Consider the following 15,800-nt stretch of genomic DNA (forward strand, 5'->3'; position numbering starts at 1 on the left):
TTCTTTTTCCCCGCTGTAATGATTTAATAAAGGGAAGTAATGGTGTTTTCCTAATTTATCAAGGGGCGTAATGAGCGCTAAAGGACTAAATGTAAATAACTTTTAGACACAATTAGAAGTTTTGTGAACGTTGATACATTTTGAAAAAAATTGTTTAATGGATATGCCGGAAATTATTATTATAAGTTTGAACAATGAAAACTGTTTTACGTTACGTTGAATGTTTTTTTAAATCATGAATTTAGTGCATGAGCACTTTAGACATTAAAAACTTGACGCAATTGAGGTATTATTTTTTTCTTATATTCCTTTGAAATCCACAACAAACACTTTACGAACATACACACAGAATTGAACTTTATGTATTAGACAGATAACATGCCTTTAGCGAAGGACCTGTTACATCCCTCTCTAGAAGAAAAGAGAAAATGCAAACTTAAAAGGCTTGTTCTGAGTCCCAACAGCTATTTTATGGATGTTAAATGTCCTGGCTGCAACACGATAACAACTGTATTCCCACATGCCCAGACTGTTGTTTTGTGTGTTGGATGTTCCACAGTTTAACGCCAGCCAACTGGAGGCAAAGCAAGGCTAACAGAAGGATGTTCATTCAGGAAGAAGCAGCACTAAGGTGGACATGACTTGATTTTGAGACTGTATTTTCCCTAAAGCATCAATTATTGGGATCAGCAGCACTAAGGTGGACATGACTTGAGTCAATCAATGGGATTTGTGACATTAAATAAACAATTATTGTCAAAAAAAAAAAGATTAAGAAGGGTTTGGTGAATGCACATTTAAAGGTTAAGAACCACTGATTTAATATATGAAAAGAAGTAAGCAGAATTGAAACAAAATAATTATTTGTTTATTAAACAAAGTTGTAAAAGCTGTATATATTACTTTATTATGTCAGCAGCACACATACAGAACACTTGCTATCACCACACACCCCACACTTCTTCTAACATCACACCCCACACACTTCTGCTAACATCACACACCCTCACACACAGAATGTAGCACTAGCAGTGACCACACATGTCCACACAAGCCAACACACATGCACAACTAACTCAACTAAAGGTCAGAGGTTACACAAGATTTAAGGGGTCTAGCTGCCAGTGTGGTTTACTTTGTATTAAAAGCTTCTAGTTATAAAACTAAACATCAGCACAACATGAAAGCTATATTAAAAGCCTCAAGTTATAAAACTAAATATCAACACAACATGTAAGCTATATAAAAAATACAACACCAATTTTACAGAGCAGATAAGCTAACAGCCACAATACACTATCGGTAATAGGGTTACACCACATGGGGCTATAGAGCTATATCAGATGGGGCTATAGGGCTACATCACATGGGGCTATAGGGCTACATAGATGGGGCTATAGGGCTACATCACATGGGGCTGTAGGGGTACATCAGATGGGGCAGTAGGGCTACATCACATGGGGCAGTAGGGCTACATCACATGGGGCTGTAGGGCTACATCACATGGGGCTATAGGGCTACATCAGATGGGGCAGTAGGGCTACATCACATGGGGCTATAGGGCTACATCACATGGGGCAGTAGGACTACATCAGATGGGGCAGTAGGGCTACATCACATGGGGCAGTAGGGCTACATCACATGGGGCTGTAGGGCTACATCACATGGGGCTATAGGGCTACATCAGATGGGGCAGTAGGGCTACATCACATGGGGCTATAGGGCTACATCACATGGGGCAGTAGGACTACATCACATGGGGCTGTAGAGCTACATCACATGGGGCTATAGGGGTACATCACATGGGGATGTAGGGCTACATCACATGGGGATGTAGGGCTACATCACATGGGGCTATAGGGCTACATAGATGGGGCTATAGGGCTACATCACATGGGGCAGTAGGACTACATCACATGGGGCTGTAGGACTACATCACATGGGGCTATAGGGGTACATCACATGGGGATGTAGGGCTACATCACATGGGGCTGTAGGACTACATCACATAGGGCATTGAGCTACATAAAATATGGGGCATTGGGCTTCAACACAGGGGGCATTATTAGGGTTAGGTTTCTGCCCTCACTGAACCAGCATTTAAATGTATCAAAAGATTTATTCTACTTAGGCATAGACAACACTGATGTGTACAGATAAAGCATATAGTCACATGTACATAGAGTATAGTGACATGTACATAGAGTATAGTGTACATTGTAAGATGTACATAAAGTATAGTGTACATCATAACATCTACATTCAGCATAGTGTTCTTAATTTAGTTCATGTCAACACACTCACACTGTATAAAAATATAAAAATACTTTTTCAGCTGGAAGATGCATATAGCAACACAACAAGTAATGTCACTGTGACCTCTACAATAAAAGTCAGTGACCTCTACAATAAAAGTCACAGTGACCTTGACAATAAAAGTCAGTGACCTCTACAATAAGTCACAGTGACCTCTGCAATAAAAGTCAGTGACCTCTACAATAAGTCACAGTGACCTCTGCAATAAAAGTCAGTGACCTCTACAATAAGTCACAGTGACCTCTACAATAAAAGTCAGTGACCTCTACAATAACAGTCAGTGACCTCTACAATAAGTCACAGTGACCTCTACAATAAAATTGACCACAGATTAAAAAAATGAGTTCCTACAGTAAAATATTGTGAATAATTTACAATAAAATATTGTGAATAATGTACATAAAAATGTGATGGCACAACCAAGGAACACAACTCAGGACAATCAAAAATGTCATCAAGCCATTGGATATCTGTGTTGGTCCACAACAGATGTGGGGGGGGGGGGGGGAACTGTCCAATAAATAGTGGGGGTGGGGCAAGGGGTGGGGAAATGTTTAATAAATATTAGAAATATGAGAACGCTAAAATGGATTTCACAGAATATTTCCACTCCACTCATGACTTGCTGTAAGATGGCCACTCCACTCATGACTTGCTGTAAGATGGCCACTCCACTCATGACTTGCTGTAAGATGGCCACTCCACTCATGACTTGCTGTAAGATGGCCACTCCACTCATGACTTGCTGTAAGATGGCCACTCCACTCATGACTTGCTGTAAGATGGCCACTCCACTCATGACTTGCTGTAAGATGGCCACTCCACTCATGACTTGCTGTAAGATGGCCACTCCACTCATGACTTGCTGTAAGATGGCCACTCCACTCATGACTTGCTGTAAGATGGCCACTCCACTCATGACTTGCTGTAAGATGGCCACTCCACTCATGACTTGCTGTAAGATGGCCACTCCACTCATGACTTGCTGTAAGATGGCCACTCCACTCATGACTTGCTGTAAGATGGCCACTCATGACTTGCTGTAGTCCCCACCAAATGCCCACTGGTCCTCATCCACTATCTCCACGTAGTAGTGTTTGTCTTTCAGGTAGCGCTTGACCTTCTCAGGTATGGGCAGGTAGTCCAGGTGATCCTGTCTGACAGTCTGGCGGATAACAAACCTGGGGAATGGACAGGTAGTGGTGGTGACCTGACAGGTAGTGGTGGTGACCTGACAGATAGTGGTGGTGACCAGACAGGTAGTGGTGGTGACCTGACAGGAAGTGGTGGTGAGGTGACAGGTAGTGGTGGTGACCAGACAGGAAGTGGTGGTGACAATACAGGAAGTGGTGGTGACCTGACAGGAAGCAGTGGTGACCTGACAGGTAGTGGTGGTGACAATACAGGAAGTGGTGGTGACCTGACAGGAAGTGGTGACTAGACAGGAAGTGGTGGTGACCTGACAGGTAGTGGTGGTGACCAGACAGGAAGCAGTGGTGACCTGACAGGTAGTGGTGGTGACCAGACAGGAAGTGGTGGTGACAATACAGGAAGTGGTGGTGACCTGACAGGTAGTGGTGGTGACCTGACAAGAAGTGGTGGTGACCTGGCAGGTAGTGGTGGTGACCTGACAGGTAGTGGTGGTGACCTGGCAGGTAGTGGTGGTGACCTGACAGGAAGTGGTGGTGACTAGACAGGAAGTGGTGGTGACCAGACAGGAAGTGGTGGTGACCAGACAGGTAGTGGTGGTGACCTGACAAGAAGTGGTGGTGACCAGACAGGAAGTGGTGGTGACCTGACAGGAAGTGGTGGTGACCTGACAGGTAGTGGTGGTGACCTGACAGGTGTTGGTGGTGACCAGACAGGAAGTGGTGGTGACCTGACAGGAAGTGGTGGTGACCAGACAGGAAGTGGTGGTGACCAGACAGGAAGTGGTGGTGACCAGACATGAAGTGGTGACCAGACAGGTAAGTGGTGACCAGACAGGTAGTGGTGGTGACCAGACAGGAAGTGGTGGTGACCAGACAGGAAGTGGTGGTGACCAGACATGAAGTGGTGGTGACCAGACATGAAGTGGTGACCAGACAAGGAAGTGGTGGTGACCTGACAGGAAGTGGTGGTGACCAGACATGAAGTGGTGACCAGACATGAAGTGGTGGTGACCAGACATGAAGTGGTGACCAGACAGGTAGTGGTGGTGACCAGACAGGAAGTGGTGGTGACCAGACAGGAAGTGGTGGTGACCTGACAGGTAGTGGTGGTGACCTGACAGGTGTTGGTGGTGACCAGACAGGAAGTGGTGGTGACCTGACAGGAAGTGGTGGTGACCTGCCATGTAGTGGTGGTGACCAGACATGAAGTGGTGACCAGACAAGGAAGTGGTGGTGACCTGACAGGAAGTGGTGGTGACCAGACATGAAGCGGTGACCAGACATGAAGTGGTGGTGACCAGACATGAAGTGGTGACCAGACAGGTAGTGGTGGTGACCTGACAGGAAGTGGTGGTGACCACACAGGAAGTGGTGGTGACCAGACAGGAAGTGGTGGTGACCTGACAGGAAGTGGTGGTGACCTGACAGGTAGTGGTGGTGACCTGACAGGTGTTGGTGGTGACCAGACAGGAAGTGGTGGTGACCAGACAGGAAGTGGTGGTGACCAGACAGGAAGTGGTGGTGACCAGACAGGAAGTGGTGGTGACCAGACATGAAGTGGTGACCAGACAAGTAAGTGGTGACCAGACAGGAAGTGGTGGTGACCAGACAGGAAGTGGTGGTGACCAGACATGAAGTGGTGGTGACCAGACAGGAAGTGGTGGTGACCAGACATGAAGTGGTGACCAGACAAGTAAGTGGTGACCAGACAGGAAGTGGTGGTGACCAGACAGGAAGTGGTGGTGACCAGACATGAAGTGGTGGTGACCAGACATGAAGTGGTGACCTGACAGGAAGTGGTGGTGACCAGACATGAAGTGGTGATCAGACAGGAAGTGGTGGTGACCTAGATGACTCACCTTGACAAATGCTTGAGGGTGGCAACCCGGAAGTTTCTTGAGACTGGCAGCAGTAACCGTATGGGGAGGGGCGGGGTACCCCGGGCACTGGGTCGCAGGAAGTAGAGGAACCTGCCGTCCCTGGAGTTCTGGATGGACTTGTCAATGAACTCACAGATACGAGCTTTACCATGGGACTCCGGCTGGGACCAGAAGCTGAACAGACCTGTGGGGAACCATTCAAATATTGGGGAACCATTCAAATATTGGGGGAACCATTCAAATATTGGGGAACCATTCAAATATTGGGGAAACCATTCAAATAATGGGGGAACCATTCAAATATTGGGGAACACTTCAAATATTGCGGGAACACTTCAAATATTGGGGAAACCATTCAAATATTGGGGAACCATTCAAATATTGGGGGAACCATTCAAATATTGGGGGAACCATTCAAATGTTGGGGGAACCATTCAAATGTTGGGGGAACCATTCAAATGTTGGGGGAACACTTCAAATATTGGGGGAACCATTCAAATATTGGGGTAACCATTCAAATATTGGGGGAACCATTCAAATATTAGGGAACCATTCAAATATTGGGGGAACCATTCAACTATTGGGGGAACCATTCAACTATTGGGGGAACCATTCAAATATTGGGGGAACCATTCAAATATTGGGGGAACCATTCAAATGTTGGGGGAACCATTCAAATATTGGGGGAACCATTCAAATATTGGGGGAACCATTCAAATATTGGGGGAACCATTCAAATATTGGGGGAACACTTCAAATATTGGGGGAACACTTCAAATATTGGGGGAACCATTCAAATGTTGGGGGAACCATTCAAATATTGGGGGAACACTTCAAATATTGCGGGAACCATTCAAATATTGGGAGAACCATTCAAATATTGGGGAAACCATTCAAATATTGGGGGAACCATTCAAATATTGGGGAACACTTCAAATATTGGGGAACACTTCAAATATTGGGGGAACCATTCAAATATTGGGGAAACCATTCAAATATTGGGGGAACCATTCAAATATTGGGGAACACTTCAAATATTGGGGGAACCATTCAAATATTGGGGAAACCATTCAAATATTGGGGGAACCATTCAAATATTGGGGGAACCATTCAAATATTGGGGGAACCATTCAAATATTGGGGGAACCATTCAAATATTGGGGGAACCATTCAAATATTGGGGGAACCATTCAAATATTGGGAGAACCATTCAAATATTGGGGGAACAATTCAAATATTGGGGGAACCATTCAAATATTGGGGGAACCATTCAAATATTGGGGGAACCATTCAAATATTGGGGGAACACTTCAAATATTGGGGGAACACTTCAAATATTTATGTGGGTAACCATTGAAATATGTGGTACCCATTGAAATATGGGTGAACCATTAACTCTGTAAGCCTGTAATTATTTTCATGTTTCACTGTAATTATTTTCATGTTTCACTGGAATTATTTCCACTCAGTTTTTCAAGATCTATGCCTTTTCACCCATCCACACCTTTAATTAATCATAAATGAATACATAAAACACAAATCATACTTTTATAAAATGAATTATTATTAAAGAAATATAATTACTTAGTTTAAAAAAAAAAGAAAAGATTTTTTTTGCTGAAAAAATATGCTTCTGTTGGGAAAATAAAAGATAAGAATTCTTACAATTTGTGGGGAAGTATGAAAAATTGTTTAAGTGGTTGCTACAGGTGAATGGGGTGCTTACCCTGGCTGGTTGCTAGAGGTGAATGTTGTGCTTACCCTTGGCTGGGTGCTACACGTGAATGTTGTGCTTACCCTTGGCGTGCTCTATGCGGGTGTGGTGCACCTCCCCCAGGGACTTGAAGCTGATACTCAGCAAATACTTCTGGTCTGAGCTGTCCCGCACCAGGAAGGACCCGTCCTCCTTGTCCTTCAACACAAGGGCAGCTTGTTCATAGGAGATAGGACCCCAGTACCAGTCTTGCTGTTGGTTCAGGAAGAAAAAAAAGAAACATCAAGAAACATAATAAAAATAAAATCCAAACATCAAAAAACATGACAAATAAAATCAAAACATCAAGAGAAATGACAAAAATAAAATCAAAACATCAAGAAACATGACATAATATAATCGAAACATTAATTAAGAAACATGACAAAAATATAAAAAAAAACCCTTAAGATCTGACACAAAATATAACTTAAACGAAAACCACAAAAGTATACAACATAACCAACACACTCAAGCCCTAGCCCAACACAAACCAGATATAGACCACAGACCAACACACACCAGCTGTAGACCAACACACACCAGCTGTAGACCAACACACACCAGCTGTAGACCAACACACACCAGCTGTAGACCACAAAACCTACCTGCTGAAGCTGTTCCATACTCTCCAGAAAATCTTCCCTCTCCTGCAGTGGCTTGGGCTCTGAAAAATTCAGTCAAACTTGGAGAAAAACCACAGGACAAAAATTGAGTCAAACTTGGAGAAAAACCACAGGACAAAAATTGAGTCAAACATGGAGAAAAACCACAGGACAAAAATTGAGTCAAACTTGGAGAAAAACCACAGGACAAAAATTGAGTCAAACTTGGAGATAAACCACAGGACAAAAATTCAGTCAAACATGGAGATAAACCACAGGACAAAAATTCAGTCAAACATGGAGAAAAACCACAGGACAAAAATTCTTCAAACATGTAAGATTATAATGTCAGAGAAAGATCAATATCTGAGAGAGTTGACCTCAAGTTAATGTGACCTATCAATATCTGAGAGTTGACCTCAAGTTAATGTGACCTATCTGAGAGAGTTGACCTCAAGATAATGTGACCTATCAATATCTGAGAGTTGACCTCAAGTTAATGTGACCTATCAATATCTGAGAGTTGACCTCAAGTTAATGTGACCTATCAATATCTGAGAGTTGACCTCAAGTTAGTGTGACCTATGACATGTGACCTTTAAAGGTTCTCCTACCTTAAGTTAGTGTGACCTATCAATATCTGAGAGCTGACCTCAAGTTAATGTGACCTATCTGAGAGAGTTGACCTCAAGATAATGTGACCTATCAATATCTGAGAGTTGACCTTAAGTTAATGTGACCTATCAATATCTGAGAGTTGACCTCAAGTTAATGTGACCTATCAATATCTGAGAGTTGACCTCAAGTTAATGTGACCTATCAATATCTGAGAGTTGACCTCAAGTTAATGTGACCTATCAATATCTGAGAGCTGACCTCAAGTTAATGTGACCTATCAATATCTGAGAGTTGACCTCAAGTTAGTGTGACCTATCAATATCTGAGAGTTGACCTCAAGTTAGTGTGACCTATGACATGTGACCTTTAAAGGTTCTCCTACCTTAAGTTAGTGTGACCTATCAATATCTGAGAGCTGACCTTAAGTTAGTGTGACCTATGACATGTGACCTTTAAAGGTTCTCCTACCTTAAGTTAGTGTGACCTATGACATGTGACCTTTAAAGGTTCTCATACCTTAAGTTAGTGTGACCTATGACATGTGACCTTTAAAGGTTCTCCTACCTTCATTGGCTCTCATGCCCGCCAGCTCTATGGAGCGTGTATCTGTGTGAGCAAACACTGTCCTACAAGAGACCAGGACATTGGGGTCCTGCACAAAGTCCTGAGGGGACCTCCAACTCTTGAGAGCGTACGAGTTGGTGGTGGTGCGAAAGTTGGTGTAGTTGTCAAAATGAAAGTTCTGCTCATCCCAAATAGGATCTTCAAGTTTCTCGGAGATCCAGCGCTCATACGACGAGTGACGGAACGGGATCCATCTTTTGGCAGCCAGCAGAGACGCCGGCTTGTCCAAGATTCCAGCCACAGGCTCTCTGGTCTGGGACTTTTTGATCTTGTGGATGTTTCTCAGCAGCAGCTTGAGCAGGGTCAGCAGGGTGAAGGCCACGTCCCGCTCCTCCAGGAACAGCGCCTCACTGACCTTTGACCTGCTCAGCACATGAGCAAAATAGCGCACTTCATCGCGAATCAACTTAAGGAAGACCAGCTCCTCAAACCTGCAGCAGACATTTCCTTTGGTGAAGCAGCCCTTGTGCTCCAGATTTCTGGATCTCTCTTTCAAGATAAAAAACTTGAACTCCTCGTAAGTCTTGAGCAGGAACTGGAAGTCCAGGCGTGGAGAGATGTGTGGCACCAACTTCTTCATCAGGGCATCCATGTGGCACCAGTTGGTCCAGGAGATGTGGCTCTCACAGCCCCCACACTCACTGTCTGGACCTGGCACTATCAGCTCTTTCTCTAATGGCCTTGGCCTTCTCAGGCGAGCCAAATACGCCAGTTCCCCATAGAATGCGCGGCAGAAATGTGCGTTGTTGATGTAGTTGACCTTGGTGGGTGAGCCGTGAGACGTGGAGCGACACACGGTCTTGGCATAGGTCTCTGCCGTCAGCATTTCATCTTCAGAGTCTGAGTCCTGGTCTGGGCCACACCTGGAACAGGTGATGCTCTGGCTCATGCTCAGCTTGATGAAGTCCTGAAGGACATCAGCAGGTTTGGTCAGGGTGAGGCAGGGCTTGTGGGTGCAGCCAGCAGGGCAGACACTGGCCTGGTTCTCATCAAAGTGCAGGTCCTCCACCAGCTCCACCTCAGGCCAGCTCTGGCGCCCACCTACACGCTCCACGCTCACAGCTTCCTTGGCAGCTCTCTCCTTGCTTCTGGAGCTGGTCAGAGCTGGGGTAGGAATCTCTGGTTCCCAGTTGTCCAGTGCCTCAGTCTTGAGCAGGTGGATGCGAATCCCCTGGAAGGTGGGGAAGTCGTGCACCTCCCGCAGACGTTTTTCAATTTTTGCTTGCAGCGAGTCCATCTCTAGCTGCTGCTCTCTAGCCAGCTTGTCCTTGACCTTCAACTCTGACCTGCTCATTAACATGGCACGCACATAATGAAAGAAACCTTTTAATTTGGCCTCAACAGCTTGCCTGTCTGGCAGGTAGTGGTGGTAGTACCTGCCCCACTTGAAGACACCATTGACAAAATACTGCCCGTCCACACCTGTCTCTGTCTTGAAGGGTCCACTGATGACGTTCTCCAGCAGACGGGGGTTGGCGTAGATGACCGGCTTGGTCACTTGCGTCACACACAGCTCTCGAGTCACCACCTTGCGGACATTGTGGCTTTCTTCTTCAGAGTCCACATACACGGTCTCCTGCACCCTCAGGTCATCTAGCTCCTCGCTGTCTGGGCTGCTGGGTGAACACAGGCCGTCATGATACGAGGGGGAGCTGGGTGAACACATGCCATCATGATACGAGGGGGAGCTGGGTGAACACATGCCATCATGATACGAGGGGGAGCTGGGTGAACACATGCCATCATGATACGAGGGGGAGCTGGGTGAACACATGCCATCATGATACGAGGGGGAGCTGGGTGAACACATGCCATCATGATACGAGGGGGAGCTTTGACACAGGTCTTCATCATAGGAGGGGGAGGTCTGAAGCAGATCTTCACATTTGAAAGGAATGCTTTGATGTAGGTCTTCACATTCTTTAGGCTTGTTTGATGGCAGATCTTCTTCCATCCTATCTCTAATACTTTCTGCCAGTACATCCAACTTGCCAGTGTGGATTCTCTCTGTGTGTTTTGTGTGCTCGGCAGGTAGCCAAACTTTAGGTCGAGCTCCTTGGGACTTGTAAAGCTCTTGCAGGGTCTGGTCTGGGTTTGACCTCATGACCTCTGTGGTTTCTTCAACATATCCATTCTGCAGTCTTGAGTCCGTCCCACCAAACTGACCAGTCATGTCCTCACACTCTGCAGGAGATCTGGTCCCAGAAAAGCTGTTATTGACACTTTGTGTTGCTCTTCTGCTGTCTATGTGGTGTGGCTCCATAGCTTCAGCCACACCCCCAGGGTGGGTGTGGCGCTCCATGGCTTCAGCCACACCCCCAGGGTGGGTGTGGCGCTCCATAGCTTCAGCCACACGCCCAGGGTGGGTGTGGCGCTGCTCTATTGCTTGTTCTAGAATGTGTTCTGCCATCTTGTGGCTAAACCCTTCCAGACGTCCACTCACACCCTCCCCTAGGTCTGCTGGTGCTGTCTCCTGCACATGGTCTAACAGTATGGATACTGCACCAGCATTGGACTGTACACCTGGTGCACCTGTACCCAACTGTACACCTGGTGCACCTGTACCCATGTGTACACCTGGTGCACCTGTACCCATGTGTACACCTGGTACAGGTACCTGTGCTCCCAGCACTAGAGATGGTGCAGGTGTATTGGTTGCGTAATGTGCACTGTCAGTCAGTTCTCTACAGGAGGTGGTCACATGACCTGTCTGGTGGGGTCTCGTGTCCGCAGGTGTAGTGTCAGGCCCATCCATCTTCTGGATGTTGTGGATGTTGTGGTAGGACTGTGAAGGTGAAGGTCGCAGCAAGTCCCTGTGGAAGGAGCTGTCCATCAGCTCCAGATGTCTGGCAGGCTGGGACGCCCACGAGTGGCGTGTGCTGGCAGCTTTCATCCTCTCCCCCTTGATCTCATCTTTCTGGTAGTTGCGCAGTGGCAGGGGCGGGGCCAGCAGGGAGCTCAGCTTCTCCACCAGCTCCTCCTCTGCTGGAGACTTGACCACTGGCGCCTCGGACATGACGGGGCTGCGACGCACCTGTAGGGAGCTGGATCCTGGCAGCATACGGCACGACTGCTTGCGCAGGATGACATTAGGGTTGTCATAGATACACTCCTCCTGTGGGGGCTGGTCATGGGGCAGGGAGGAGTCAATGCTGGCGGCCAATGGGGCCAAGGCGGAGGGGGAAGAAACTCCGTCTGATTGGCTGCCCTCAGCATGTACACTCTGGAAAAGAAAATCTTTCAAGCTTATCACATACATTTTTTATGCTGCATTCTTTTTACAGGGATTCTATACAACTAAGGACTGAGAGATACCCACACAACTAAGGACTGAGATACCCACACAACTAAGGACTGAGAGATACCCACACAACTAAGGACTGAGAGATACCCACACAACTATGGACTGAGATACCCACACAACTAAGGACTGAGATACCCACACAACTAAGGACTGAGATACCCACACAACTAAGGACTGAGAGATACCCACACAACTAAGGACTGAGAGATACCCACACAACTATGGACTGAGATACCCACACAACTAAGGACTGAGATACCCACACAACTAAGGACTGAGATACCCACACAACTAAGGACTGAGATAACAGATACCCACACAACTAAGGACTGAGAGATACCCACACAACTAAGGACTGAGAGATACCCACACATTTAAGGACTGAGTTAACAGATACCCACACAACTAAGGACTGAGATACCCACACAACTATGGACTGAGATACCCACACAACTAAGGACTGAGAGATACCCACACAACTAAGGACTGAGAGATACCCACACAACTAAGGACTGAGATACCCACACAACTAAGGACTGAGATAACAGATACCCACACAACTAAGGACTGAGTTAACAGATACCCACACAACTAAGGACTGAGATAACCACACAACTAAGGACTGAGAGATACCCACACAACTAAGGACTGAGAGATACCCACACAACTAAGGACTGAGATACCCACACAACTATGGACTGAGATACCCACACAACTAAGGACTGAGAGATACCCACACAACTAAGGACTGAGATACCCACACAACTATGGACTGAGATACCCACACAACTAAGGACTGAGATACCCACACAACTAAGGACTGAGATAACAGATACCCACACAACTAAGGACTGAGTTAACAGATACCCACACAACTAAGGACTGAGATAACCACACAACTAAGGACTGAGAGATACCCACACAACTAAGGACTGAGATACCCACACAACTAAGGACTGAGATACCCACACAACTAAGGACTGAGATAACAGATACCCACACAACTAAGGACTGAGATAACAGATACCCACACAACTAAGGACTGAGAGATACCCACACAACTAAGGACTGAGATAACAGATACCCACACAACTAAGGACTAAGAGATACCCACAAAACTAAGTACTGAGATAACAGATACCCACACAACTAAGGACTGAGAGATACCCACACAACTAAGGACTGAGATACCCACACAACTATGGACTGAGATAACAGATACCCACACAACTAAGGACTGAGAGATACCCACACAACTAAGGACTGAGATAACAGATACCCACACAACTAAGGACTGAGAGATACCTACACAACTAAGGACTGAGATACCCACACAACTATGGACTGAGATACCCACACAACTAAGGACTGAGAGATACCCACACAACTAAGGACTGAGAGATACCCACACAACTAAGGACTGAGATACCCACACAACTAAGGACTGAGAGTACCCACACAACTAAGGACTGAGAGATACCCACACAACTAAGGACTGAGAGATACCCACACAACTAAGGACTGAGAGATACCCACACAACTAAGGACTGAGAGATACCCACACAACTAAGGACTGAGATACCCACACAACTAAGGACTGAGATAACAGACACCCACACAACTAAGGATTGAGATACCCACACAACTAAGGACTGAGATACCCACACAACTAAGGACTGAGAGATACCCACACAACTAAGGACTGAGAGATACCCACACAACTAAGGACTGAGAGATACCCACACAACTAAGGACTGAGAGATACCCACACAACTAAGGACTGACCTGCCGAGCTGAGTGTAAACTGTCCTGGTCCCCCCCATCCTGGGAGCTGGTCTGGACTGGATACACAGTGGCGCACTTTTTCTTGACCTCATCTAGTGTTTCATAGTCAGGGTCAAGGTCAGGTGTGCTCATTGGGTCAGCACCAGCCACCAGAGGGTCAGCGCAAAGGCTCAACACCTGTGTTTGACGCTTGACCTCGTCCAAAGTCTCGTAGTCGTGGTCATTCCTACATCTGAGCCTGGCCTGGACACTGCTGTTGAAGTCCTTGGCCTGGATGTTCATGTCCTTGTTCTGCAGGAGTGGAGAAGGTCTGGTCCTGTCAGGGTTGATCCTGGCGTACATGCACTCTACTTCAGCCTGTCTGGGAGCAGCCTGAACCACAGATGTTGCTGGAGCTTTCACCGAGTTGATGGTGGCGTAAGGATCTTCTTCTAGAACCTCCCACAGCCCAGAGGACTCATCGTCCGAGACCTCCACATTGGTGAATATCACCTCCGGCTTGCCGCCATTCTCTGCCTTACACAGCACGCTCACTCGCTTGTCTTTGCGGATTAAAATAACTTCTTCCTTGTCAGATTTGGTCTTGCGCTGTGTTTTGACAGACTGAGCCGCAGGAGTTTTGACGTCGACATGTAAAGTCTGTTCCTTGTGGCGCAGCTGGGTGTCGTCACTCTTGCGACGCACGTCTGCTGGCTTGACAGGGGAGGGTAGGAGGGAAGATTTCAGGTCGTACTTGCCCTTGCTGTTGATGCGCAGCTTCCTCTTGAGCTTGGAGAACAGCCCCTCACTGTGGGACTGGTGCAGGGCCATGGCGCCAAGGTCAGTTGAGGTCGGTAAGGTCGCTGACCTGAGGTTTGCAGGTGGGAGGTCATCAGGTCCAGGTGAGGCAGGGCCAGGTGAGGCAGGCTTTTTGCTGAATCTCCGCTTCAACTTGCTCATCTTTTTCTCTTCCTCTCTGTCGGCCATGTTTGAAGATGCTCGGGCCCTCACAGTACAGTCAACATTTCAAGTCGAGTCAGATTCTAGCCTAGAAAAAAGTAAAGTCATTAAGTCATAGCTGGGTAATAAAAGGTTAAGGAATCAAAGATAATGGTTAGGTTATTCACAACTCAACAAGAGTTTTTAGATATATATATAAACAACTAGCTCTTGGGACCAGGGTCTGTTCAGCCATGGACCACTACCCTGACCCTGCATTTAGTTTGGTCTATAGTTAGACATGACCTGTGTGATAGTGAATATCTTTTATGTTCATTTGACTTGCTTCTTTGTGGATGAGCTAGTATTTGAAACGAAATGATATAACTTGCAAACTACAACTAATCTACAACATTACCAAATTTAACCCAGTCAATGGTAGGAGAGGAGAACAAATCAGCCAACTTACAGGTAGACTTATAGAGCATGTCAATGCCTGAACCATTGCTATTTGAGCCTGTGACGACACATTTCCCCCCTTCCCCCAATAAGCAGAACAAAACATGGTGTTAAAGAATTCAGATGTTGTTGCTATGACAATATGACTAAAATCTATTGAAAGCAAATCAGTATATAAACGGACTATGAACATGTCAGCATATTTAAATCATACGTGGTATTTCTTCTTGAGAGTAGCTTTCCGCGGAGTAACTACACAATTTATAAACATACACAACCTCCTGTAGGCATTTCTTTTTGAACTTGTCCTCATGTTTAAATTATTATCTCATTAGCAATGACAGCAGTTTAGTACGTTCGTAAATATTTTTTCTTTACAACATAAAA

At 46.1% G+C, this 15,800-nt stretch overlaps 1 protein-coding gene across 1 annotated transcript; it reads right to left on the reverse strand.

Moving 5' to 3' along the window:
• Nucleotides 1–1,844: 1,844 nt before the first annotated feature.
• LOC131956654 (uncharacterized) lies at nucleotides 1,845–15,057 on the reverse strand. Its single transcript, XM_059321187.1, has 6 exons — nucleotides 14,037–15,057; nucleotides 8,888–12,170; nucleotides 7,709–7,767; nucleotides 7,145–7,313; nucleotides 5,327–5,531; nucleotides 1,845–3,497 (listed from the first exon to the last, which is right to left on the reverse strand). The coding sequence occupies exons 1-6, from the start codon at nucleotides 15,000–15,002 to the stop codon at nucleotides 3,347–3,349; spliced, it is 4,833 nt and encodes a 1,610-aa protein (XP_059177170.1). The 5' UTR covers nucleotides 15,003–15,057; the 3' UTR covers nucleotides 1,845–3,346.
• Between the last annotated feature and the right edge of the window lie 743 nt (nucleotides 15,058–15,800).

This window comes from Physella acuta, unplaced genomic scaffold (genome assembly GCF_028476545.2).
Source record: "Physella acuta isolate Inbredline_101_S28 unplaced genomic scaffold, ASM2847654v3 ptg001167l, whole genome shotgun sequence".
Taxonomy (NCBI): domain Eukaryota; kingdom Metazoa; phylum Mollusca; class Gastropoda; family Physidae; genus Physella; species Physella acuta.